At 42.9% G+C, this 27223-nt stretch overlaps 1 protein-coding gene across 8 annotated transcripts in view; it reads left to right on the forward strand.

The window, feature by feature from the left end:
• The window catches only part of VPS39 (VPS39 subunit of HOPS complex), a 41169-nt gene that overhangs the window by 8031 nt on the left and 5915 nt on the right, over nucleotides 1-27223 (forward strand). For 3 of the 8 annotated variants that reach the window (XM_023619258.2, XM_070238643.1, XM_070238638.1), the window contains 18 exons: nucleotides 47-112; nucleotides 5129-5161; nucleotides 5662-5726; nucleotides 6043-6085; nucleotides 7313-7407; nucleotides 8375-8473; nucleotides 8924-9016; nucleotides 11002-11185; nucleotides 14743-14863; nucleotides 14977-15097; nucleotides 17869-17998; nucleotides 21844-21986; nucleotides 24342-24485; nucleotides 24952-25093; nucleotides 25233-25319; nucleotides 25639-25712; nucleotides 26064-26162; nucleotides 26781-26898. In XM_023619258.2, coding sequence (XP_023475026.1) covers nucleotides 47-112; nucleotides 5129-5161; nucleotides 5662-5726; nucleotides 6043-6085; nucleotides 7313-7407; nucleotides 8375-8473; nucleotides 8924-9016; nucleotides 11002-11185; nucleotides 14743-14863; nucleotides 14977-15097; nucleotides 17869-17998; nucleotides 21844-21986; nucleotides 24342-24485; nucleotides 24952-25093; nucleotides 25233-25319; nucleotides 25639-25712; nucleotides 26064-26162; nucleotides 26781-26898 — 1857 coding nt within the window. Of the gene's footprint in view, nucleotides 1-30; nucleotides 113-5128; nucleotides 5162-5661; nucleotides 5727-6042; nucleotides 6086-7312; nucleotides 7408-8374; nucleotides 8474-8923; nucleotides 9017-11001; nucleotides 11186-14742; nucleotides 14864-14976; nucleotides 15098-17868; nucleotides 17999-21843; nucleotides 21987-24341; nucleotides 24486-24951; nucleotides 25094-25232; nucleotides 25320-25638; nucleotides 25713-26063; nucleotides 26163-26780; nucleotides 26899-27223 lie in introns of all 8 variants that reach the window. The other 5 variants (XM_023619261.2, XM_070238630.1, XM_070238619.1 and 2 more) reach the window with 3 other exon arrangements.

Genomic DNA, 27223 nt, shown 5'->3' on the forward strand with positions numbered 1-27223 from the left:
CTTACTAAAGCTGACTGACCTTTCTCACAGCTCTTTTCTTTTCCAGAGGAATGGCTTCTCGTTGGAACCAAACAAGGACATCTTCTTCTCTATAGGATTCGGAAGGATGTTGGTAAGTGGCAACTTTCCAGGACTGAGAAAGAGGCGGCTTACTGCTCGTGTAAAAAAAAAAGTTTTGATTGTCAGCTAGCATACAACTGTGGCATCAGTGATTCCTGGGCCGTTAAAGGAGTGATTGGGGGTTGGGGTAGTGCAGTGGGAAAGTGGGGAGAAATGTGAGAATCTCCAGCGTTTGTTGTTTTTTTGGCTATATCTGGGAGATGGGGCTGGATATTTCCCCCCTTCTCACTTCTTGGAGACTCACTGTCAGAAACAAGAAATAGTACTGATGGGAATAAGATTCTTATGTAAATGGTGTGGTAGGAAACGAAATTAGGAGTCATTGATTTAAAAGATCTTGTTAACTTACGGGGGTTAGGCTGGGACAGAGAGGCCCTGGGTTTGAGTCCAGCTTTATTTCTTGGCTGCGTGGCTGTTGAGTAGGTCCTTTCCAATGTCAATTTCCTCTTCTATAAAATAGTATCTTTGTCACAAAATTGTTGGGGTCAGGTGCAAGGGCTTTGAAAACTAAAGCTCTAATCAAATGTGACTTTGTCAGTAAAAATGTAGACTAATAAGTAAAAGTATTTGAAATTTATTCTTTTAGAGTATCATCTAGTGGGAAAAAAGGTACCTCACTCTCTTTTCCTAATTTTATTTCTGTGCTTTCTTTATGAAAAATTGATGTGTTTGGATATTATACCCTGGAGCTACAGAATCTGTAGAAATCTGCTGTTAATGACAGGCTAGGTTGAACCATATGAAACTGTCTCTATTTGACCATATTAGAAAAAAACAAATTTCCTAGCTTTCAACCTAATAGCTTAAGGTAAGAGTGGAAATAGAACCTTCTCTTTGGAACCTGGAGCAGGGGTGGCATTGGGGAAAAAGAGCATTAACCAGTGTAGGGGAGGAAAAAATTCTTTTTCCCTCTACCCATCTAAGGTTCATTGGCTGTAAATTAGATTGACAAAAGACAGATTAACAAGAGAAAAACAAGCAGAAGTTTATGAACATGTACATGACACATATACATGGGAGCACTCAATGATGAGGGACTCAATGGGGTGGTTAGAACTTGGGCTTAAGAGCATCTTAACAAGCAAAGAATAAATTTTTAGAGAAGCAACAAGACAAGACAAAGAAAAGGACTTTGGTGGCCAGTTGTGGGAAGACAAATGTACGGGGGAAGCTGTTTGGAGATGTTTGTCATGTAGATCCCTCTGGGCTCATAAGGGTCTAGAGTTATCTCCAGTGATTAAATTCTGTCCTTTCTGGCGGAGAGGGGAGTGGGGGATACCTTTGTAGATTTATGCCCTGCTTTTGGGCAATTTGAAGTGAGTGAGCCGAGAGCTTCTCTTGTGTGTGCTTCTTCTCAATTGCCTTTATCTCAAAATAATCCTTATGCCAAAGCAGCATGTTTGGGAATGGCACATTCTGCTGCCCTCGCTGGTGCGGCAGGGGAAGAGGAAGCACTTGTTCAGGTTCTGTGGTGGGATAAGGAGAGAAACCAGAAGATCGAAACAGAGGGTTTATTTCATTTCTAAGTGTTTCAACTTTCCTTTAAATCAGGAGTCAGCAAATTTATTCCAAAAAGGACCAAATAGTAAATATTTTAGGCTTTGCAGGCCATAAGCTCTCTGTCTTGACTACTCAACTGCCGTTGTAGCAAAAAAGCAGTCGTAGACAATGTGTAAATGATGACTGTGTTCCAGTAAAACTTTATATGCAAAAACTTTTGGAGGGCTGGATTGGACCCATGGATGGTACTTTGCTGGCCCTTGCTTTAAAGTTTTAGTTCTCAGAGCCAGAATATTTGCATTCTATGTCATCTACCCAGTCTATAATTTAAAAATTAAGCTTGCCTTGGATTTTATTCAGCATTCAACAACTGTGTTTGGACTATCTACTGTGGGCTCAGATACTGTGCAGGACAGGGAAATAAGAGAGTCTGATATTCTTACCCCGATAAATAATTCGTTCTTTGTGCCATCAAATAATAAACACTACGATCAAGTGATTTATTTAGTATATCATTTCTGTATGAGTTTTGAGGAATTGAAAACTAGACTGTAAAAATAAACCATTCAACATAGTATAGACTCAAACTGGTAATATTAGTGTTAATCTGACTTGGAACCCTGTTGGTGACTGCTCCTTGCCCTGTTGTTCAATTCACCATGGAACCTTTGACAAGTTATTTAATATTCTTGGGCCTTGCTTTCCCCATAGGTAACTTGAATAACAATATTAACCTACCTTAGACAATTAGGAAAGGAAACTGGTTAGAAACTTCACTTCTCCCTAAACCCTTAGAGAACAGTTCAGTTCTGGCCCAGCTCTGGTCTGCTTAGGGACCAGAAATAGACCTGGGCCACCATGAATCATCTGTGGAACTAACTTGGTTTCTAAATTTGAGATATTTCAAACCTAGGTAGGGCTGCAATTAGACTGTCTTTCTGAGGAAAGGGAGAGAGTAATAAGATGTTATGGAAAGACTAAGATTAAGGGGACTGGGTTCTCATCTGCTCTGAGCTGATCCTTTGAGCTCATAAACATCTCTTGGCCTCATTCTACTCTTAAACAGGGGTTAGGTTAGTTTGCATCTAAGGCCTTAATAATTTTAGGTTTACTTCATTGGCACCGTCACCCTAGAGCAGCAGTTCTCAAAGTGTGATCTGTAGACCCCAGGGGGTTCCCAAGATCGTTTCAGAGGATCCACAAGGTCAAAACTAAGTTCATGGTAACACCAAATGTTATTTGTTTTTTTTCACTGACACTTACTGACATTTGCACTGACGGTACAAAAGAAATGGCAGCTGAAACTGCTGGCCCCTTAGCACAAGTTCAAGGCAGTGGTCAGCAAACTTGTTAGTACCAAACTGTGCTAGTGGTCATTGTGTTGTTCTTCAGCATGCACTCACGGTGGTTTTTCTTTTTGTTTTTTTTAAAGCCAGTTTCACCTAAGAATGTTCTTGGTGAGGCAGTAAAATTATTCTTTTTTTATATTTTGACGTTTTAGAACACATCTTTTTAATAAGCTCTGTGATGTAATAGGAAGTACTTTGCTGTGTGACAGGGTAGGAAACATTATGGTTGTCTGGTGTAATAGTATTTATGTGATTGAGTTATGAGCTGAACTGGCCACTTTTTCATGGAGCATCACTTTTGCTTGAAAGAGTGACAGATAGCCTATGGTTTTTCAGACCATTTGGGTATTTGGTAGGTGTTTTCTCAAAAATGAGCAAAAAGAACCTGTCACTTCAAAGAAAACAACTGGCAGTATTTGTTGCTAATGATAAAGTTAGAGCTTTCAAGAGAAAATGAGAATTGTGAAAAAATTGTTTCTGCCCCTAGGAGCTTGACAGCTTCTCAATACTTCAAGATTTTTCTGATGAGATTGGGGGTGATTTTTTTTTTTTAATCCTATGACAAAATGTGCCAACATTTGGAAAATCTGTATAACTCAATGAACCTATATTTTCCAATGCATGAAGTTTCTAAATCATGTGTGAGTAAAAGATTCATTCAAAGTGTAAGATAGACCAATGGATTTTAATCTAACAGGAAAGTTTATTAATAGGTTTCAGATTCCATATTGTAAGAAATTCCACTTGTCAAGTTTTGGTATAGTATCAAAGAAGATGCACAATTATCTGAAAAAGCTATTAAAATATTCCCCCCTTTTCCAACTATGTGTCCTTGTGAAGACAGATTTTTGTCATATACTTAAGCCAAAACAATGTATCAAAACAGATTAAATGCAGAAACAGATGTGAGAGTCAGCTGTCTTAAGCCAGACAATAAACAGATTTGTAAAAATGTAAAGCAGAGCATTTTTTTAATTCATAAAAATAGTTAATATTCCTTAAAGTATGTTATTTATGCTAACGTATAATGGACTTATTACTGTTATTTTTAAATGAGTCAATAAATACATCTTTTTAAAATTTTTTGGGGGGCCGGCCCGGTGGTGCAGTGGTTAAGTGCACACATTCTGCTTCTCGGCGGCCTGGGGTTCGCCCGTTCGGATCCTGGGTGCGGACATGGCACTGCTTGGCAAAAGCCATGCTGTGGTAGGCGTCCCACATAGAAAGTAGGGGAAGATGGGCATGGATGTTAGCTCAGGGCCAGGCTTCCTCAGGAAAAAAGAGGAGGATTGGCAGTAGTTAGCTCAGGGCTAATCTTCCTCAGGAAAAAAAAAAAAATTTCTTGGTTTTAATTGCTGATATGGTAAGTAGTGATAGATATAACCCATGTAAAAGTTTCAAGGTCCTCGATAATTTTAAGATTATGAAGGGTTTCCTGAAACCAAGAAGTTTGAAAATCTCTGCCCTAGATAATTCTGCTTATATAGAGAATTGTTAGAAGTAATAATAAAGCTCTTTTCAAATACAGAACTCTTTTCAAGCAGGAAGTGGCTGAATTACTTTTTTTCTTGTGAAATATAATGGCAGAATCCAGGGCATGTTCTTGAATCTCCCAGAGCTTCAGGGCCCCTTCTTTATCTCCTCTGCTGAGGCACACATGGAGGAAGTAAGACAAGCTTTGGTGAGACGGGCGCTTGGGTCTGCTCAAAGAATCTCCACCGACTTCCTGGGGGCAGGGGCACAGCTAGCTGCGGGGAGCAGCCTGTGGGCAGCAGTGTGGACAGTCTCTCCATGAGCCGGGAGGCAGGTAGCAGGGTTGTGCTCAGCACACAGGCTTTAGATCCAGCCCCAGGTTTGCTTCTGGGTTGTCTCACCACACTACCTAACTGCTTGACCCATCAGGTCTCTCACATGTAAAGTTGAGTAATAATACCTCCTTCTTGGGGTGGTTGTGAAGTTACAGAAAATATACATAAATTTTTAAACCCAGAACCTGGCACCTCATTGTTGCTTAGTTAATGATAGCTACTGTTATTATTATGTTGACTATTCTTTTTCTCACTCTGGTGACTTTTGAGGCTGAATGTTTTTGCTATCCCGGCAAGGCTGGCTTCACATGTTTTTATGGAATATAACTTTCTTCCCCTTTTTCACGACAGTGCCAGCAGATGTAGCATCACCTGAAAGTGGCCGTAAGTGTAGATGCATTAAATTGCTTTAGCTCTGGTTATGGTCTTGAGCATTTGCCCTGTCCTATGAGGCAGGGCATACGGTAGCTGCTAGGATTCAGTTGGTCTGCGTCCAAGGATGCTTTGGGCTGGGTTTCATTGCTTGGGCTCTTATATGTGACTGTTACTTTGTACACTCTTTTTTGTGAAACACTTTGCCAAGGTACTATTTTGTAGGGCAAGACCTTCAGACTCGTAAGTACCTTGCAGCCTCAGTAAACTTCTGTGGTGTGATCCTTTCTGCTAATGCCAAGTGAAGGTGCATGGAACTCTCTGGTTTAAAATTGGAGTTGAAAGCAGCTGACTATGCTCAGTGAAGACTTTAGGTTTTAGAGCTCCAACTAATGGTCTTTTAGGAATTCTGGAAGATTCTGTAGGAGAGCAGTATGCAGCAGCATTTTTTGTTGTAATTTTTATATGTATCCCTGTGTTTGGAACTGTGAGTGTTTATTTCTTTTCCATAGGTTGCAACAGGTTTGAAGTGACACTAGAGAAATCCAATAAGAACTTCTCCAAAAAGATTCAGCAGGTAGGCAGTGATGGTGGTCACTACAAGAATATTTGACTTCTATGAGACCATGTCAAAGCTAGGAGCTTGGTAACGTTGTTTATTAATCTTTGAATCCTCTGCTCTCTGTCCTCCCATGTGCGCAGGGATCTCGTCCAACCGTCATGTGGCTGAGATCCTCTTTCACAAGCAAACTTTATGATTGCACATAAATATAAGTCAGATCCTTTTGAGTGGTATAGGCTCTTTAGTCACTTTTTAGTACTGTAGTTAAATGAGCAGTTGCTAAACCTTGTCAGAAATGTTTAATTGAGTCTAATGATTTGCTATTTTCCAGATCCATGTGGTTTCCCAGTTTAAGATTCTGGTCAGCTTGTTAGGTAAGAAAATGTAGGTTACATTTGTATTTCATGTGTCAAAAAACAAAAGCTATGCCCTAATTAACACTTTTGTGGTTAATTTGGTAGTAGTTTCTTAACAATGAAATTGGCATGTTCCAAACCAGATACAGCAGGGCATGCAGGTAATAAAGGGAACAATATCTCCCATGAACTTGAGCTCTCCTCTGCAAGGAGTGTCACTTCATGCATTCAGTAGTCGAGCAAGTATTTCTTGAGCCCTCTTCCAGGCCTTGGGGATGCTAAGTTGGATGAGGCATGGTGTCTGTCATTGAAACTTATGTTCTGATTATGAAGACTGAAATAACAGAAAGTAATCATGATACAATGTGATAAGTTACAATGGAAATTTATAGAAAATATTGTGGGATCTTAGTAATGGGAGGAACTATATTATCTAGTGGATGATTAGAATTTCAACAGAAAGAGAGAGGTAGGCAGAGCGTTATAGGCAGAGGGAACAGCTTGGGCAAAGGCCTTGAGATGTGATCAGACTTTAGATATGTAGTGGCAAGATATCAGGTGAGAGACAGATTAGAGCCAGACTATTCAGGGTCTTGTTTGAAAAGCCTTAGTTTCACGGAAGGCAGCCAGTGAGGTTTTCTTGACAAGCACAGGACTAGAAACTTGCCTCACCCTCTGTACTGTTCAGTCCGGGGTCCAAATAGTAAAATCTTCTTTAACTTAGTTCCTAGATTGAGGGGAAACATTTAAAGTAACTAAATCTTCATGACTAAAACTAGATATGAGGCCCAAGTGAAACTATTTTGCTTGCTTACCTGGAAAAGAAATCCTTGTCATGGGTTTGTACAAAATCCACAGGGGCTTTCCTTTCTCTTGTTGGAGCCTCCTATTCTAAGTAGCTCTGAAAGCCGTTTCTTGTACAAATATTGCATCACAAATTTCCAGACTTGAGAAAGACAGAGTATAAGAGTGTTTTAGAAGTGAAAACTCTTTTACTCAAGCCAGCCCAAATTTCAAGGAACAAAATATCCAAGTCCAGAAGACTGAATGACCTCTTAAGGATTTTGTAATGTGATTCTGGTAACAGACCAGAATAAATTATTGTTAGTTAAACTGAAGGTGTGTCTTCAACCAGCCTTTTCCATTTGGTTCTTCTGATTGTTACACAGTATTTTTTTGTCTTGAAGGTGGCTATACTAGAGAATTGTGATAATTTCTAGTGATGTTTTACCTCCTTCCAAACAGAAAATAATATTTATGTCCATGACCTATTGACATTTCAACAAATCACTACGGTTTCAAAGGCAAAAGGAGCATCACTGTTCACATGTGACCTCCAGGTAAGTGCGGGCAAGGTGAAATTTGACTTTGTGCTTTAATAAATACCGTCTTCCCTACGTCATTCCCACCATTAGTTGGGAAGAATAACATTGATATCCAAACCCGGTAGAGACTCCAAAGGGAATGTTTGATTTTGGATTGTATTAGAGAAGTTTCCCACTGAGCATGTGGTCTGAAATGGGAACATTTGCATTCCCTGTGTGTGTACTGCTTAGGGTACCGGCATCTGTATGGCAGGAGGCAAACTAACCAAGGATAAAAACACTTGTCATGGACACGCCGTGAGTGGGAAATCGAGACTGTAACAGTATCACAAACATGGTGATGGGACATGAAGTTGACTCTTGTTCTAAACATATCATCGTGGTCGTTGTCTTTAGGGAGTTTTGGTTATTCAGGAAAGACGTTTCTCCTTATTTTTGCCAATTCATCATCTTTACATTCTTCAAAATCTGTCTCACCCCTCAACTCAGCTTTGATCACATTTTAGCATTTATGGTCTACATTGACACTGCATTGTTTTATGCTTAGGCGTTTTCTTTCTCCCCAACTCCTTTAGAGGATTGAAAGTGGCCCTGCTGTCACTGACACACGCTGATCCCTGACCCAGCATGTGTTGACAGCCATGAGCGAGAAACATTTAAGAAAAAAAGGAGGAAGCGGTTATGTAGGTGAAGGCCTGCCCCGGGATTTTCCTCTCTGAATTATGAATGTCCACAAGACTTGCTGGGGCTGGGGCCTTTGACTGGCAGCCCTGGGGGAGGAAGTGTTCTTTAGCCTGTTGTTTCTGAGTACATCTTAGAGAATAGTGTTTTTTGGGTCAACTTGTCTGGCTTAGTGCCTTTGTATTACAGGAGATTTTCAGATTAGTAGCCATTTCAAGGTAGAAAATCTCTAATGTAGTTGTCATTTCATTATGGAGTTGTTATGTCTACATCCTCATTTACTTTGGGTGTCTCTTCCCAGCACACAGAGACTGGTGAGGAGGTGTTGCGGATGTGTGTAGCTGTGAAAAAGAAGCTGCAGCTCTATTTCTGGAGGGACAGGGAATTTCATGAATTGCAGGTACATTCCGCTGTTGCCTGGTCCATGGGTTGGGCGGGAGGTGCTGTGGTTGGCCTACAACTTGAAAGACTTCCTGTTCAGTTCTGGTGAAGGTGAGGACCCCAGTCTTGGAGCTCTCTCCAGATACAGTGCTCTGCTATGACTATGTGAAAGCGTATTCACGCCCGCTCGTCCAAGTTTCCTGGTTTTCAGAGGCAGGGGCAGTACAATTCTACAACATCTATACAGATTGGTTTATTTCAAAGTGGGTTTTCACCTTTTCCAAATAAACCTTGCCCAGTTCGTGGGTGACTTAGATTTTTATTATGGGTGGTTCCCTCACCTTGTGCTTATAGAAGTGTATTCAGACGAGGGTGAGGGGCGTTTTGCAGAATGGGGGTGGAATAACAGGAAGGTCATGATTTTTTTCTTTCAACATCTTTCCCATTGAACTCTTGCTCTCTTTTTCAGGGGGACTTTAGTGTACCAGATGTGCCCAAGTCCATGGCATGGTGTGAAAATTCTATCTGTGTGGGTTTCAAGAGAGACTACTACCTAATAAGGGTAAAACTTATTATTTTGCAAATATCGTCAGTTTACCTTGGGGAAGATGATTATGTGCTTCTGAACTACAGGTCAAGAGACTGCCTTAAGTAGAGTTTTTGGCGTAATAGGGTTTGTGTGTGTATGTTTTTTATTTTTCATGTTCTCAGCATCTCCCACAAATAAGATGTCTGTGTATCTTCAACCAGGCAAAGTCAACTCTTAATTCTCTACATAGTGAATTATCCACATCCTTTATCTAATTATTGGGATAGATAATTAGGACTTCTTGCCCTGTCCAACAGCATTATTGTGGACTGCTATCTTGAGGCCTTGGTGCTCAGGAATTACAAACTAATTTTAGTGTTAATTTAAGTATTTTTAAGACTTTGAGTCTCCCCCCGCCAAAATCTTGTAGTGTATTTGTTTTAAAAATTATTTTCACTGATTTTTTTCTCCCCAAAGTCACACGTGTTTATCATGGAAAAGAGGAAAATAAAGATAAGGAAAACAAAGGAAGTGCAAATCACCCTTAACCCCCCCCCCCCCCCAGAAATAATCACTGTTAACCTTTTGGTTTATGGGCTCCCACGCTGTTTACAAAAATATCACATTATACATGTTGTTGTATAACATGCTTTTTCCCTTAACCTAAGTGGTAAATGTTCACAACATTGGCTTTTTTTCCTCCAGTATGCATTCTATATGTAGAAAAGTTTGATATACCATTCACTTCCTAGAATAATCTAAATTTCTTAGCTGTGTACTCCTCTCACAATCCAGACTTGGCAATTCTAGAAGCCTTTCTCCCACCTCCCCACTTCCCTACCCTGCACTGTGTTAGGTCTTCATTTTTATCTAGTTAATATATTTGTTTCATATTTATGTTGTTGGAATATCCTAATTTTATCAACATCAGAGTTGCAAACTCGTGGAGAAGTCACTGTTGTGCAGCTGACTGAACAGGTGCTGAAGGCAGTCTGTGAGGGGTGGGGGTGGGGGGGACTGAGCCAAAAGATGAGTGGGGCTCTCATTCCTCTGATTAGCTAGGATGCTGCCATCACCTTCTTGAGGGTAGAGTCTTTTGAGGGTGGGAAATCTTGCTTTAGGACAAGGCTATTCAAAAATTATTCATTTATTTACATACAGTAAAATTCATTGTTTTTCATGTCCATTTCTGAGTTTTGGCAAGTGCCTAGAGTTATGTAACCACCACCACAATCAAGATTCAGAACAGTTCCATCACCCGAAAAAATTCCCTCCTGCTGCCCCTTTGAAATCCACCCCTCCTCCTGCACCCCAGCCTCTAGTAACTGCTGATCTGTTCTTCGTCTCTTATAGGTTTGCCTTTTCCAGAATGTCATATAAATAGAATCGTACAGTATGTAGCCTTCTGAGTCTAGCTTCTTTCACTTAGCCTAATGCATTTGACATCCATCTGTGTTGTTGTGTGCGTCAGGATATTCTTTTTTTATAGCTAAGTAGTATTCCATGGTATGGATGTACTAGTTTATTTGTCCATTCATCAATTAAGGACTAAGTTGTTTCCAATTTTTAGCTATTATGAATAAAGCTGCTATAAATATTTGCATATGAGTTTTTCTATAAACTTAAGTTTTCATTTCTCTTGGGCAAATGCCTAGGAGTGGGGTTGCTGGGTCATATGGGAAGTGTATATTTAATTTACAATTATGAAACTAACAAACAAAATGGCTGTCCCATTTTGCCTTTTCGCCAGCAGTGTATGCGAGTTCAGTTGCTCTGCATCCTGGCCAGCACTTGACATTCTTAGTTGCCAGGCAAGATGCTTGTCTCTGTGTTAGAAAAAATAACTGGTTCTACATTGTGATGACAAAATCTGTCATAACAGACTATAATATTTCCTTATGCCAAACAAGGAATATTATTGGCTTCTGTAGGTTTTGAGTTTTATGTGGATTTTTCCCGGGTGAGTTCATGCCTCTGGCCGGAGAATGCTGGGTGACTCACTTTGTCTCTTCCTGTAGGTGGATGGAAAGGGGTCCATCAAAGAGCTCTTCCCAACAGGAAAACAGCTGGAACCCTTAGTTGCACCTCTGGCAGATGGAAAAGTGGCTGTGGGTCAGGATGATCTCACCGTGGTGCTCAATGAGGAGGGGATCTGCACACAGAAATGTGCTCTCAACTGGACAGACATACCGGTGGCCATGGGTGAGACCGCCATAGCTGCTGTTTCCCACTTTGGGCTGGGGTTGTGTACCATCCCTGCAGAATGGAATCCTCTTTATAGCTTTAGCAGACTGTGGTTTACAGTGTCATTCACTCTCAGTTCCCCTTCTAAGTAGACGAGTGTCTTAGGGTTATTAAAAATGAGATATTCTGTTTTTGTAGAAAGCTGGGTTTTGCCCCAGAGGGGGAAAATTGTAAACAGAATTATACATTTTAGGAAGTGATTGTCTACTGCTATTTTTACTTCTTAGTTCCTTCTCTTTTACTTTATTTTTAATGGTTTTATTGTGTCCTCTGCCAAATAGACTACATTTGGAAATTATTGGAAATTCCTTATTTATTCCTGTAATACATGTAACTCAGTATTGAAGGGTTTTTGATGTGGTGGTTATTGCTGCTGGGGTTTTTGTAGTTTAGAGGCACGGACTGCATTTAGGTGTCAGCCCCTCTCCTCCACAGTAGGCGTTTCTGCTCTTGCACCTGCGTCAGGCTCCCAGCTCTCTGCAGTGGTATTGTCTAGAAGCACATTTTGGTCAGAAGAGTGAGCATTTTAATAATAGTTACTGCTGTAGAGTGGGGCATACAAATGTGCCGTCTTTAAGGACTCTAGCTCTGGAGATGAGGATTACATTTTGGATAAAGAGATAAAGCAAGGCCCTGTGTGGAGTGTTAAATTGGGTGAAGTGAGATTGACTAGTTCAGAAAGGGGAAGTTCATTGTTCACTGAGTCAGGAAGAAGTTTCATTACACAGGTCAGACTGGACTAGACCAGGCAGGGAGTTTGGGATCTGGCTTGGAGAAAAATTCCCTTTCCTTCTAGGCAGAAAGAATAGTTTGAAAAATGAGCAGAAATGCAGAAGACCTGCTGATTTGTGAGAGGGTGTTCCAGAGACTGACCTGGGTGTTCCAGAGACTGACCTGGCGAAAACAGGTGGTCCAGGCAGTGGAGGAATAAGGACAGGGCCAGTTGTTGGGGCTCATGCGAAGGTCTGGGAGGCCATTAGATTCCTAAATGGTAGAATGATTTGATAAAAGCATCATGTTTTAGGGTGGTTATTAGGTGGTGGTTAGAGATTAATAGACCAGAAGGAAGGTAAATCAAAAGGATAGTATTTTATAAGGCCCGAGGTTATGTATATTAACACATTTGAGGGCCTAAGAGCTGCATGATGTTCCAGGGACCCTTGTTTTCCCTCAGAAGAGGAACCTTGGTAGATTCGAGGAAGATGTGTGTAATACGCTTGGAGTGTGTTTCTGATCCCCAGTGTGAGAGTTCTTGTTTTAAAACCTCTGTTAGCACCCAGTGGCTTCAGCAGTGTTTCTCAAAAGCGTTCCTGTGCCTTAACATACTGAGGGAGAGGACAGTCTTTCTAGATAGGCTAGGAAAATCACCATCTGACAGGAGGAAGACTAAACTTCTTAGAATGGTATACATTTTAAACTTCACTTATTCTTCTGTTCTCATCTTTACCACTTCACCCAGGCTTTGGTCATTTGGGCTCCCCCTCACTGTGCCATCATCCATGCTGTTGCCTTTATCGGTGTCCTGCTCACGTGACAAGGCCTTGTTCGGCGGCACTTCCTCTGTGAAGTCTTCTCTGACCCGCCGGCAGAATTAGTCACCTCCCCCTTGGCCCTTCCATAGCCCTTTCAGGTTTCTCTGTCGTGGCACCCACACTGTCCCACAGACGCACTGAGTTGTCTGTCTCCTCCTCTCGTGTAGGAGCTCCATGAGCTCTGGGCTGACATCTTGATCCACTTGAGTAGTGCCTGAAACGTCATAGCTTCTTAGCAGATGTTTGCTGAATAGATGAATCCCTGTCATTGTCAGCTACTTCTTCTATGCCTGCTGCCCCCTGGCCACTCTGGCAAGTTTTGAAGCTACAAAGAGATCCAAACCATCTTTGTTGTCAAAGAGTTGGGGAGACTGAACAAATGATAAGATATGACAACCGAAAGGGTTTCTGTTATAGATTACCTTTTTTATTAAATTAGGCCTTGTTAAGGTGGGCCAGCTTAAAAAATGACAGAGAAATTTTACATATTTATACAAATTAACATTAAAGAAAATTGGACTACCTTTTAAAAATGAGGCTAGCATAAAAAGAAAAGAAAAAAATCCAATACAAAAGAACAAGCTTTTTAATTTCAGGTAAGATGAAAAATATCAGCATAATAACAAAAGCATTCACATTGATGGAAGTATTACTTAGGCCTCAGTTTCCTCATTTCCGAGTTCCCTTCTGCCTTTGAAATTTTATTGTACTATTCATTTAGAATATAAATTTCAAATATAAAATGAAAAACTTTTTATCAGAAAGTAGATAATGAGGAAAATAAATTCACAGCAAGTTAGCCATACTAAGAAACTATTCTTAGGAATATATTCTTTGAGGTTAAATTTCTATGTGATAATTATGCCATCTAGTGGTTCATTTCTTACTAAATTTTTTTACTTTTTAAAATTTTATTTTTTATTGTAGTAAAAAACGCGATGTAAAATCTATCATCTTAACTATTTTTGAGTGTATAGTTCAGCAGTTACATATATTCACGTTGTCGTGCAACAGAATTCAGAACTTTTCGTCCTGTAAAACTGAAACTCTATGCCCATTAAACAATAGCCCCTTTCCCCCTTCCCTTAGCCTTGGCAACCACCAGTCTACGTTATCTTTCTATGAATTTGACATTCTATATACCTCTTGTAAGTGGTAGAAAACAGCGACACTGAGAATGCCATCCAGCTGCCTTCTCTGTGAAGCATTAAGCATCAAGCGGAGTTTTGCATCTTTTCCCTGTGAAAATCTCAAGCAGAAACAACTTTGGCCAGAAACGTGGAACTCTTTCTTTAGCATAATTTTAGGGAAAAAAGTTTCTTCCTCTTGGCCCTCCTAAGAGAGTGAAAGAAGAGGTTGCGTAGCCTTGTTCTCCCACTGCTGAGTTGCTGGGGCGGCTGCAGCTGGCCTCGCTGTGTGACTGGTGAGAAAGGAGCCGGGGACGCTCTCACGCAGCTCTTTGGGGGAAATGGTAGGAGCAGGATCAGGTCACTCTCAGCAAAGCTAGATGCATCTATTTTGTGCAAGAGATTTGTCTTAGCATCACTCAGGCAAACAATTGTTTTTCTTTGTATATGACATTGTAGGATCCTGGGTTGGTATTTGACTAGTGGACTCTTTGGGGATCCCATTTAAATACAGCTTAGAAATGGGCAACTAGGAGCCGGCCCGGTGGTGCAGCGGTTAAGTGTGCACGTTCCAATTCAGCGGCCCAGGGTTCGCCGGTTCGGATCCGAGGTACGGACATGGCACTGCTTGGCACGCCATGCTGTGGTAGGTGTCCCACATATAAAGTAGAAGATGATGGGCCTGGATGTTAGCTCAGGACCAGTCGTCCTCAGCAAAAAGAGGAGGATTGGCAGCAGTTAGCTCAGGGCTAATCTTCGTCAAAAAAAAAAGAAAAAAGAAATGGGCAACTGAAATGGTCCATAAATCTAAAGCCTTAGACCAGAACTACAACTCAAGATACTCTCTCTTGCACAGAGCACCAGCCTCCCTACATCATTGCAGTGTTGCCTCGATATGTGGAGATCAGAACATTTGAGCCGAGGCTCCTGGTCCAGAGCATTGAATTGCAAAGGCCCCGTTTCATTACCTCGGGAGGGTAAGGAAGTTCTTTCTTTACTGTAGCTGCCGTATTATTCCAAAGCTTTGAAGTTATCTATGTCGTCACAAAGCCTGTGGTGTTTTTGCTGATAGTCTTACTCCTGCTTCCAGATCAAACATTATCTATGTGGCCAGCAATCATTTTGTCTGGAGACTCATTCCTGTCCCTATGGCAACCCAAATCCAACAGCTTCTCCAGGACAAGCAGTTTGAATTGGCTCTACAGCTCGCAGTAAGTCTTGTTTCTGAGATCTGGGTGTGAGTCTGCCTTCCTCATTGTCCTCCAAAGCAGGCGATTTGGGTTTAAATGTTCATGTTTAGTTAGGACTGGTAGAATAAGCACCGAGCTGAAAATCAGGAGGCTTGGGTTCAGGGTCGGACTCTGCCATGAAACATCTGTGTAACTCTAGTTCAGTGATTTCACTTTTTCAGTTTCCTTCTCTGTCAAATGTAGAATGAGTGCCAGTTATAATAGTACCTCATAGAATTAATAGGAGAATAAAATAATTTAATAGATATGGTATGGCCGTGAAAAATTAAAGACGATTACAGACATTAAAGTAACAATCGTAAATGTAAGATTGCAGTCCAATTGATGCAACAACTGGATGGCCTCCCAGAATCTCTTTCGGCAGTAGACTCGTGAGTTTGGATAAGCAGGCCTTCTTTAAGTTTTCTGAAACCACGTCAAGTTGCTGCGTTCACAGGGCTGCACTCTTGTTTATGGCCGTCACTCTCCTTGAATATGTGCATGGCATGGTAGTGACCATGCCCTTGTTCCACTGATGCTCCCATTGCCAACACACTTCTTGAGACTGACTTCCGAGGCTTGTCTTGCCCTTTTAAACATCCAATTGTCATCAGTGGACAGTGGATTCAATTTTAGGAAACAATCAAAAGTCGTTCTGGGCCTAACCTAGTCATTCAATTGAACAGTGCTGATTTGGTGAAAGAGAAGAGATTTTTATGAGGATAATAGTAGGAAAACTTAATTTCTAAAGTATGTTGTAAATTATTTCTGAAAGGAAAGCATTGGTCACAAATTTTGGAATACATATGTTTATAGTTGGATATGGTGGATGCTTTAGAAGAGCAACATTTATTTTGGATTTGTAAGTTCTAGATTTAAAACAAAAATCCAGTCTTAATAGTTAGACATATTCAATATTGCATAAAGATTCTTTCTTTCCTGGGGCATTTATTTGCAGCATCTTACTATTCTTTTTTTTCTCCACTCACGGGTTGCCGTATATTATTTTACTTCATTTTCATTTTTAAAATAATGAATACCCATGAACCCACCACCCTACTCTAGAAAAATAACATGTAACCTATCTGTTCCTCCCCATCCCAACCCTCTGCCTCCCCTCCAGACACAGCCATTATCCTCAATGTTGTGTTTGTCATGCCCTTTAAATTTTTTTTTTTAGTCTTTCATATATATGTGTGTGCTTGAATAATGTATTTAGTTTTTTAACTTTATAAAAAGGGTATCATGCAGTATGTAGCTCTTTTAGTATCTATTTTTCTTAACAGGAAGGTTTTGGGTCTTTTCACTGGTCTTCCTGCTGTAGCTGTCTGTTTAGTCTTTCGTAGAGAAGATAGAAGTGGGTTTCCATTGATCCTTCTGTTGTCTAGGCTTGTACTTAGTAGGTATTCTGCCCTATGACAAAAGAACATTGGTTGACATCATCTTAGCTCTCGAGGAACCTATATTTTATTTAAGTAAATCAAAGAACATAATGTAAAACTTTCAGAGGGCAATTACATGCCAAACTTTGCTATTGACAAAACATGGAGCTAAATGCTAGAGAAGAGACAGTTGCCTGTGGCCTGGAAAGGGCAACCTAAGGTCGGCCCCTTTAAGGATAAGGACCCTTGAAGGTAAGATCAGGAGCAGGATCAAGAAACAGGGAGCGTTGATGAGCCCGAGGAAGTTAAGGAAGTGGAAACAAGTGTGGAAACCAGGATTGCCAGGCTGTTTGGAGCCCCTCCTGATGGGCGCAGGCGCGACTTGAACATCTGGGAATAAGCTAGGTGAGGGGGCTGCACTAGGTTTGAAAGCCTTTAACACCCCCAGCGGGAGAGCTCAGACCAGGTGTGTCCACTTGTTGCTGACGGTCGAGACCAGGGCGATGACAAGAGGAAAGGAAGGGAAAACACCAAGAGATGTTTTGAAGGAAGAAATTAAATGTATTGAAGATTGGTTAAAAGGGAGATAAGAGGGAAAAAGGGTTAGAAGGAAGGAACAGATAATAAACAGCTACATTTATTTAGCTTTTACTGTGAACAGAACCTTGCCCAGCTGTGTGAGCTGTGTTAAATGTCTTCCAGTCCTGAGCACACCGTGTTCTCTCTCTGTCATTTTAGAGCCTTGTTTATGTGCTGTCGTCTTTGCTGAAAACACACCCTCCTCCTCCCCTCCCGTCTGCCGCCTGCCCGGCCTCACCCAGCTGACTCCAGCTGGTCCTTCATGTCTCAGTTTACATTCCTCCTGGAATCCTTCCTGGACCCACCGCTCAGACTGAATTGAGCACCTCTCACACGTGCTTCTGTCATCACTCACCTTGGGGTTTTTTTCGTTTTAATTTTTCTGTTTTTAAACTAAACTTTAGACTTTATTCAGGTTTCACCAGTTTTCCCATTAATGTCCTTTCTTCTGATCCAGGTTCAAATCCAGGAATCACACTGTATTTAGTTGTCATGTGTCCTTAGTGTCTTCTGATCTGTGACAGTTTCTTAGTCTTTCCTTATATTTCATGACCTTGACAGTTTGCAGGAGTACTGGTCAGGTATTTTGTAGAAACCCTGTTCAATTTTAATCGCGTCGTTATTTATCAGTCTTATGGTTAGACTGTAAGGGCAGTCTGTGAGGCCAGCTGCCCTGTGGCCGTCCTGTACACTTTGGCATATATCCCGGCTAGGCTATTGTCTGATACCTAGTACATACTGAGTCAATATCTGTTGAGTGATGAGCTCTTACCTAGTCTACCCTCTTATTAGGAAATGAAAGATGATTCTGACAGTGAAAAGCAGCAACAGATCCATCATATCAAGAACTTGTATGCCTTCAACCTCTTCTGCCAGAAGCGTTTTGATGAGTCCATGCAGGTCTTTGCTAAGCTTGGCACAGGTAAAAGTGGGTGTGGCCTCGGGATAAGGAACTGGTGGAGGGAGTGGAAACTGGAAAGGACCGGGAGAAATGATATGAGACTTCTGAGAATGGGGGAAGTTTATGCTCATCTGAATTGATCCTCATACCTAACAGGATCTTGTGGGTGGCCATGGTGGTTCCATATTTACAGTCCTAATCTTATGAGTCTGGTCTCACCCATAAATACAGACTTCCAATTTTCCAGGATGATTGGCCCTTGCCATTAAGTGAAAGGTAACAGAAAGTCACTCAAGTCAACATAGTGTATTCGATTATCTGGTATTTATTGAGTGCTGTTCTAGATGAGAGGCCCTGACCTCAGCTTAGTAGGATTAGATAGTAGGTTGTTTTTGAGAGCCACACAGTGCAATGCCGCAAAGCCCTTCCTGTCACAGTGTCCTAAAAACTAGACATTAGAGCATCATGGTGAGGGGCAAGTACTCTGGAGTCAGGGTGCCCAACCTCAGGCAAAGTTACTGGACTGCTCTGTGCTTCCATTTTCTCCTCTGCAAAATAGGGCAGATAATAATACTTACCTCATAGTGTTGCAGTGAAGGTTAGATAAAGTGCTTAGAACGGTGGGTGGTACTTAATAAATGCCAAGTCAGTGTTCGCTGTCATTATTGTTATTATTAAATTTTTCATCTCTGTATATTCCATTTTTGCTAATTAGGATCAATGTATATAGACCTGGTTTGACTCTATATCATATTTATCTTCTCTTTTCTCCTCTTCTTTGCTTTGCATTTTTTCCATCTTCCGTCAGCCTTGACCAGTGATGAACTGTTGTAACTCCATGTGTCACTTAAGGTTCTTGGTTGTGAGCAATGGAGACCGATTTTGGATAATTTAGGCTGATATGGATAAATTAAGCATAGTTTATTGGACTCTTAGGGGAATGGTAGGTAGAAGGGCCCACAAAATTAGTGGGGAACCAGGCTCAGGAATGCGAGGAACCAAGGGAGCTCTGGAGGACCTCCCAGCAGGAAACAGAAAGCCAGACAGGAATCCCTTTGTAGCCAGAAGAGGCTGGGCAGTCCTCCACTGGCACGGCCACTTCCTTAGCTGTTGCTGCCGCCACCTCCCATGTTCTCACATCTTTAGTAAAAATTGCCCTCTACCAGCTTGTGTTAGCTATCTAATGCTGTGTAACACATCACCCCAAAACTTAGTGGCTTAAAATAACAAATCATCTGTTATGTCTCATGGTATCTGTTGGTCGGAATCTCAGAAGGGCTCAGCTGGGCAGTTCTTGCTTGGGGTCTCTCATGTGGTTGCAGTTGTGTGTTGGCTGGGTTGCCTTCATCTGAAGTCTTGACTGGGCTAGAGGATGCACTTCCAAGGTGGCTTATGCTCCTAGCTGACAAGATGGTGCTCGTTGTGGGCTGGGGACCTCAGTCCTTGTTCAAGTGTCTCTCTCCACAGGGCTGCTTGAACGTCCTCATGCAGAGTGACTAGCTTTTTCCAGAGTGAGCAATCCAAGAGACCCGGGTGGAAGTCTCAGTGCCTTTTTATGACAGTCCCTTCTGCCATATTCTGTTGATTTGTAAGGGCCTTCCAAGTTCAAGGCAAGGGAACACAGACCCCACCTCCTTGGTGAAGGAGTATCAACGTTACGTGAAAGAAGCATGTAGGATGAGATATATGTTGGTGTGTGGCACACTGCTTGTCATCCTTGAATCACTTTCTCAAGATCAAGGGGATCTGATTGGCCAGGATTAGGTCATGGTCTCACTTCCTCTGGGATGGAGAAAGAAGTTGTGGCTGCCCTCTGCTCCAGAAGGCAAAGAATTATTCTCCCACCAAGACTACACATAGTGTGGAAGAGGGAGCTCACCAGAAGGAAGTAGGTTGCTGTTAAGAAGGGGCATGAAAGCTGGGCAACCTGAAATCGATAAATATCTACCAACCTTCCCCTGAATGTACTCAGTTGGAGCATTTATTTTCAGTGTGCCACCAGCTCTTTGGGAAGACACTGGAATAATAAACAAGAAGTGCTATAGGTCTACAAAAACTGCTGGTTTTTGATGTTTCTAACTAGCCACTACTTGCACAAAACTGGGCACTTCTGTGGGATTTCCAGGTCTTTTTTTAGGTCTCCCTGTAGGATTAAGGCTTTCTCTTTAGTTGTGAGAAAGCTTGCCCTGCTCACTTCAAAACTTCAACAAGCTGGGGGAAATTACACACAAACCAACACAACTTTTGCCTCATATGGACATCATTCCCCTGTTACCAACTGCACGTGACCTGATTCGTGTTAAAGAAACTCGAGATGTAGCAGAACAGAGTGTACCCGGGGTCCCAAGTCAGAAGACTGCTTCAGGGCACAGAATTGGAGCAAAAGGAAGTCTTGTGGAGGCATGAGTCTTCTGAGCCACAGGGAGGCCTGGCTACAGAGAACAATATGGTACTACCAGACTATGTCCCCTGGCCCCCCTAGAGCAGGGTGCAGTGGGCCCAGGTTTGCTTCCCTGCAACCCCCTACCCCCCTGCTATGTCCCACAGATAGGCCCCTTGTAAGGGTGTTATAGTTGTATTCCTTGTGAGCCAGGGAGAAGCCCTGTCTCCTCCCAGTGAGGACGTAGGGCCTGTGAGTGGATGTTAGCAAGTCTGGGAACCACCCTAAACTCGATGTAAAATTTTGTGCATATGTGGGTTTTTCTGGAGAGGGGATCAATACCTTTCATCAAATTCTCTAAGATCCTAAAACTGTTTAAGAACCACTCTTTTAGGGTTATTTCCTTGTGGCAACCTACAACTTGTACCTAAAAGGCTGTGAGGCTGGTTAGAAAGGTGAGCGCTACAGGCATTCGCAGGAGGGCTCGATGAGGAGACTCACTGTCTTGAGGCCCTGGACTTGTGGGGTCCTGGTGGTCGAGTGTGATGGTGTGGAATGGCAAGAGTGTGAGAGAGTTCTTGTATTTCTTGAGACTCATACTTAGATCTTGAACTTGAGCCTTGAACTGTTGAATTGGTTCAAATACTACTGTATTCATTATTTGCTAATTTATTTTTTCACTCAACAAATGTTTCATCAAGCTCCTACCATGTGCTGAAGACTATTCTAGGTGCCAAGTAGTGGGCTTATATTCTCATGGGGAGGGGGAAGATAAAAAAATAAATAAGCAAAACTATAATATGTTGGGAAGTGATAAGTGCTGAGAGAGATAAAACAGGGAGAAGGGGATAAGGAGTACTGAAGATAGGAGTTAGGATTGCAATTTAAGATAAAATGGTTAGGGAAGGCATCTCTGAGAAGGGGGCGTTTCAGTTACGGACCGAAGGAGGTGATTTAATGAGCCATGCAGATGTCTGCATGGGTGTAGCATTCCGGGCAGAGGGAACAGGCAGTGCAGATGTGATGAGGTTAGAAGAATGCCTGGTATGTTCAAGGAACAGCTAGATCTGTGCGGCTAGAGCAGAACTGGTCTGTATCGTTTGTTCTGCATAAGGGATGTAATTCCATTGTTAATTACATTTCTATGTTGTACTGGGGACTGATTCAACGCATGGCATAATCCTGTACTCAGAGAACATACTGCCCCACCGGCAAGTCAGATAAGCATTGTCAGTGCCAGCTCTGCCTTCAGCCCTGAGCTTCAGGGATACATAAGACATGTTATATGTCCACAAAAAGCTTGCATGTAAAACCAGTAAGTATTACACTGGGATAAGTGTGACAAAGGTCTCCAGGAGCGTGGAGAAGTAAGTGAGGAGGTCTCCCCAGGAGGAAGGAAGGGAGGGGGTGAGCTGGGTCCTGGAGGATGAGAAGGAGAAGTGGAGTGTAAGGAGAGGTGGCGGAATCACGTTTACCTTCCATGTAGATCCTACCCATGTGATGGGCCTGTACCCGGACCTGCTGCCCACAGACTATAGGAAGCAGCTGCAGTACCCTAACCCGCTGCCGGTGCTCTCTGGGGCTGAGCTGGAGAAGGCTCACTTAGCTCTGATTGACTACCTGACACAGGTAAGTATGATGCAGAGAGGTGTGCGAGAGTTCACCTGGGGGCTCCAATACCTGCTTCTCTATGGCGGGGAATCGAGGGCCTTGTATAATACCGTAGGCACTCTGCACATGAACACTCTAGAAGTCTGGGTGGGCACATTTCTTTCTGCTTCATTTCCCTGCTCAATAGTACCATTGAGCTGGTTTCTGCCAAATGTTGATACCAGGAAACACGTTCAATTCCTGGTAAATTCACGCTAAGCTATTGGAGCAACTAAACAGTAAATTTTAGTTGATAGAAAAAAGTAAGTTTTTTAAAACAAACTTTTTTGGAGCATACGTTCTTTTGGAAAAAATACCTGCTTTTTGCAGAAAACTTGGAAAATGTGGAAAAGTATAAAGGAAAAATGCAAATCACCTATAATTCTACCACCCAGAGAAATGTAACTAACATTTTAGTGTTTTCCTTCCAGACTTTTATATGTATTTGTGAATTAGTGTTTGTTTTTTTATTTATTGCAAATAGATTTCAAACTATATATTGTTTTTAGTGTACTTTTAAAAAATTTAGGCATATATTGGGAAAGTCCGTCCTTATCAATAAATATTCTTCTATAACGTGTTTTTTTAGGGTGAATATTTAGATTTTGTTCAGTTTACTGTTAGGGACAGATAAGTGAAATTTTCAAGTCAATACTAAAACTTTTATCTCCGTTGAAGTCTCAACCCCAAACTGCTGTTGCAGAAAGTTACTATTTATTTCCCACGCACCCACTCAGAGTTGGAGAACTTAGTAAATCTTTTCCCCTTAAGTGTTCTGCAGACCTTTATAAGGGGTCCCCTGGGTAGCCCTGAGAAGTATTGCTAGGAAAATTGCAAGCTGGCTTCCTGCCGCCTGCTTCTGGGTCAGTGAGTGTCCCGCAGGTCTGCTCAGGCATGTGTAGCCTTGGCACTTCCTTGGCGCTGGGCTCCAGGGGTACCCAGCTGTGGCCGGCCACCTGCAGAGAGCACATAGATATGCCTGTCTGCACACCGTATGGCCCACATGCCGAGTGAAAAACGTTTCTGGGGCAGACTGTCTCCCAGACCTGTGGCATTAAAGGAGGCCCTCTGTTGCCAATGTCTTAGCTTTAAGACTCCAAGCACACATTCTTCCCTGGCCTTCTCCACTGACGTTGATAGAACACTGATATTCTGCCAGAGAGATGGTAAAGCATATAAGACTGTGGGTATTGCCAGACACAGAATAGTACAAACCAGGTGATTCCATTTGTATGAAGTTCTAGAAGAGGTAAAAATTAATCTTTAGTGATAGAGATCAAATCAGTGGGGTAGAGGGAGGGTGGGATTCTTTGGGAAGAGCATAAGGGAACTTTCTGGGGTGACAGAAATGTTCTGTTCCTTGATTAGGGTGGTGGTCACATGCATATATATCTCTTGTCAAAATGCATCTCATAGTATACTTTAAAAGGGTATATTTTGGGTCCAGCCCTGAGGCCTAGTGGTTAAGTTTGGTGCACTCTGCTTTGGCAGCCCCAGTTTGGTTCCCGGGCGCTGACCTACGCCAGTCATCGATGGCCGTGCTGTGGCAGTGACCCACATACAAAACAGAAGACTCGCCACAGATGTTAGCTCAGGGCAAATTTTCCTTCAGCAAAAAATAAATAAATAAAAGGGTACATTTTATTGTATGTAACTTACACCTCAATGAAATTGATTAAAAAAAATAATAATAAAAGAACGTGAGCTTTGGAATCAGACCCTAATTTGAAACCTGCCTCTGCCACTTATGAGATTTCTAACATCTGCACCTTGGGTTCTTCACTTGTAAAATGGGGATAGTAATACCTGCATTTGTTTTAGGTTTAAAATAGGATAATATATAAAGTGCTTGGCGAAGTGCCTGGTGTGTAGTAAATACCCAGTATATAACTGCGATTGGGGGCCAGCCCCGTGGCCAAGTGGTTAAATTCAGGTGCCCTGCTTTGGTGGCCCAGCGTTTCGCTGGTTCAGATCCTGGGTGCAGATCTAGCTCTGCTCATCAAGCCATGCTAAGGCGGCATCCCACATAGCAGAGCCAGAAGGACCTACAACTAGAATATACAACTATGTACTGTAGGGGGCTTTGGGGAGAAGAAGAGAAAAAAAAAAGATTGGCAACAGATGTTAGCTCAGGTGTTAATCTTGAAAAAATTGTGATTGTATCTGTGGCAGTTTGGCAGTCATCTATTTTGATTCCTGATAAAAATTATATGCAATATGAGATCAGGGTGGATAGGTGTGAGCTGATTTGGAGGTATTTGGAATTACCTGGTAGCTCAAATGATAAAGAAAGATTTAGTTCTAGCCTAGATCCCCCATTTTTGGCCTTTGCAGAAACGAAGCCAACTGGTAAAGAAGCTGAATGACTCTGATCACCAGTCGAGTACCTCCCCGCTCATGGAGGGCACTCCCACCATCAAATCCAAGAAGAAGTTGTTACAAATCATCGACACCACCCTGCTCAAGTGCTACCTCCATGTGAGTTCTCCTAGCTCTTGGGGACCCACAAATCCCTAGTTCCCTGAAACTGGGAAAGTGCCACTTTGAGCTACCTACCACTAGTAACAGTGAAATCTTTGATGATGGGAACCACCTCGTCTTTGTTTGACATCTGTGAGATTCTTGGAATTAAGAGGATAAGGCAAGATGCTGACCCAGAATCTTACAGTGGGCTGGTCTTCTCTGGTAAGATTGGGATTTGTGCTACAAGGCGAACAGGGACAGTATTTCGTCAAAGAAAACGTTCCCTTCCTCTCTTCTCCACCCAAAAAAAGTTAAAACATGTTGTGTGAAAGGGCTATGCTATAAAAGTAGTCCTGGAAAAGGGTTGTTTGCTTTCTCTTGCTCGTGTTACATCCCTGGCCTTTCATCCTGAAGCAGCCCTGGGCCAGGTAAGGGTGGGCCCCAGGAAGGAGTTTCTGCTGAAGGCCTGCTTCCTCTGCAGACGAACGTGGCCCTGGTGGCCCCCTTACTGCGCCTGGAGAACAATCACTGCCACATCGAAGAGAGCGAGCACGTGCTGAAGAAGGCCCACAAGTACAGTGAACTGATAATCCTGTACGAGAAGAAGGGGCTCCACGAGAAAGGTGACCGGGGGAGGGGTGTCTCTGATCTGGGAGGGTCTTGTACGTTGACAGGGGAAACGTACTGAGGTGTGATAAATCTCCCGTGGGGATGCGCCGTCTGGGAGAGGCTCCTGACCTTGTTCCTGGGCTTCGTGGCCAGCTCTGCAGGTGCTGGTGGACCAGTCCAAGAAAGCGAACTCCCCTCTGAAAGGCCATGAGAGGACCGTGCAGTACCTGCAACACCTGGGTAAGTCCAACTTCTGAAAGGGATGGTGTGCAAATGGACCTGATCTCCCACCATTTCTGATTCTGGCTCGTCAGTCCCCTCCCTTCCCCGTGGTCACCCGACTTGATTCCTCCAGTTGGGGTAAAAGTCCTCCAGGTGGGAGCTTGATGGCCACTTGGTGTGTAGCCAGCCCAGTAGAGCCAAGCAGCCCTGAGTGACTGCTGCTTGGATAGAGCTGTCTTCTCTGGAAAGTAAATCCTGCAGCAACCTGGGCACCTGCCTTCCCAGTCCAATGGGCAGGGTGGGTTTCACTTGCTGACAAGTCTTCCCTTCCCCCTAGGCACCGAAAACCTGCATTTGATTTTTTCCTACTCAGTGTGGGTGCTGAGAGACTTCCCAGAGGATGGCCTAAAGGTTGGTCACGGGAGTCCCTCGCATTTATCTGCTACTAGGGTTGGGCCAGATTCTACTTAGGACAGCAAGGGATGGAGGGGAGGAAGGATTCACGCACCTTCTCTGGTGCTCAAAAGAGTAGACTGGGAAACCTGAGACCACAGTGGAGTGGAGTGGAAAGAGCCTTGCACAGACGTCAGGAGGCCTGCGACCTAGTCTGTCACACTAACCCCCTGCAGACGCCTTCTTGTACGCCCTTCCCACGTCCCAGGCTCCAAAAGTCTGTCCGCCTGACCCTCCCCTTGCACGTGTGTGGCAGGCAGCACTGTGGTCAGATGGTTCTGCTGATGGAACTCGGGTTTGTCCCGGCAGATATTTACGGAAGACCTCCCGGAGGTGGAGTCTCTGCCACGAGACCGAGTGCTCGGCTTCCTAGTAGAGAACTTTAAGGGTCTGGCTATTCCTTATCTGGTAAGATATGTTTTGGTCTCAACTAAAAAGCTCTAAACCTGGGATTCAGGACCACATGGTTCAGTTACTGGGCGGTTCCGATTGGGCTTTGTGTCCCTTGGGGATTGGTAGAAATGTAAGGAAGAGAGTTACTTCAACGTCCTCTGGAGAAAGAGATCCCAGTAGACCACGCTGCAAGTGTTACTTTTTGATGATGCTTTCTAAATCTAGGTAAATTACAGAGGGATAAAAGAGAGTGACGTTCGACAAAAACATTTCAAAGTCGCATTTGTACAGCCAAACTCAACTGTGACCACAGGACAAGCAGATCAGTTTTAAGTACCAGAATTCAACTATTTAACCTTGATTATATGGGTTGATAGGAGAATTTGGAGGATTATGGGACAAAATTAATCAAGGAGTTTAGATTGGAAATCAAGAAGATAATTCCTAACATTGCTGTGTTGTACTGTAAAATTTCCCTGTGGTTTTAGAGGAGCTGTCCCTTGGTAATCTTTGCAGCTTAATTAGGGGACAATCTGGATGGGACCTGTTGGGCCTTAAAAATGTGAGGGGGACTGAATGACTGAGTTGGGTCACCGTGTAGAGGGTACCAGGCTGACCTACGTCTCCCCTCAGGAACATGTCATCCACGTTTGGGAGGAGACAGGCTCTCGGTTCCACAACTGCCTGATCCAGCTGTACTGTGAGAAGGTGCAAGGTCTGATGAAGGAGTATCTCCTGTCCTTCCCGGCAGGTACCAGTCCTCATAGAAAGCCAGGTGGCCCTGGGTCTTAGGTGAGCTAGGACCCGAGGGTGCCATGTGTGGGGTAGGGAAGCAGATCTCACCATTCTTCATGGGCCCAGGTGGGCGGGAAGTTCCTCAGAGGAGCCAGGGCAGCTAAGTGACCCAGGACGTGAGGCTCAGGAGCTCTTGTCTGGATGTGGGCATCTCTGAGCGTCACCCCTGGGGGAGGAGGAAGGAATAGACATGTCTGCAAGATGATAACTGTGCTGATAAGAAACAGGTGTGGCTACTAGAGTGTTTCTCTATGCAGCTTTTTTTTTTTTTTTTTCCCTAA

Source organism: Equus caballus, chromosome 1 (genome assembly GCF_041296265.1).
Source record: "Equus caballus isolate H_3958 breed thoroughbred chromosome 1, TB-T2T, whole genome shotgun sequence".
NCBI classification, from domain to species: Eukaryota; Metazoa; Chordata; class Mammalia; order Perissodactyla; family Equidae; genus Equus; species Equus caballus.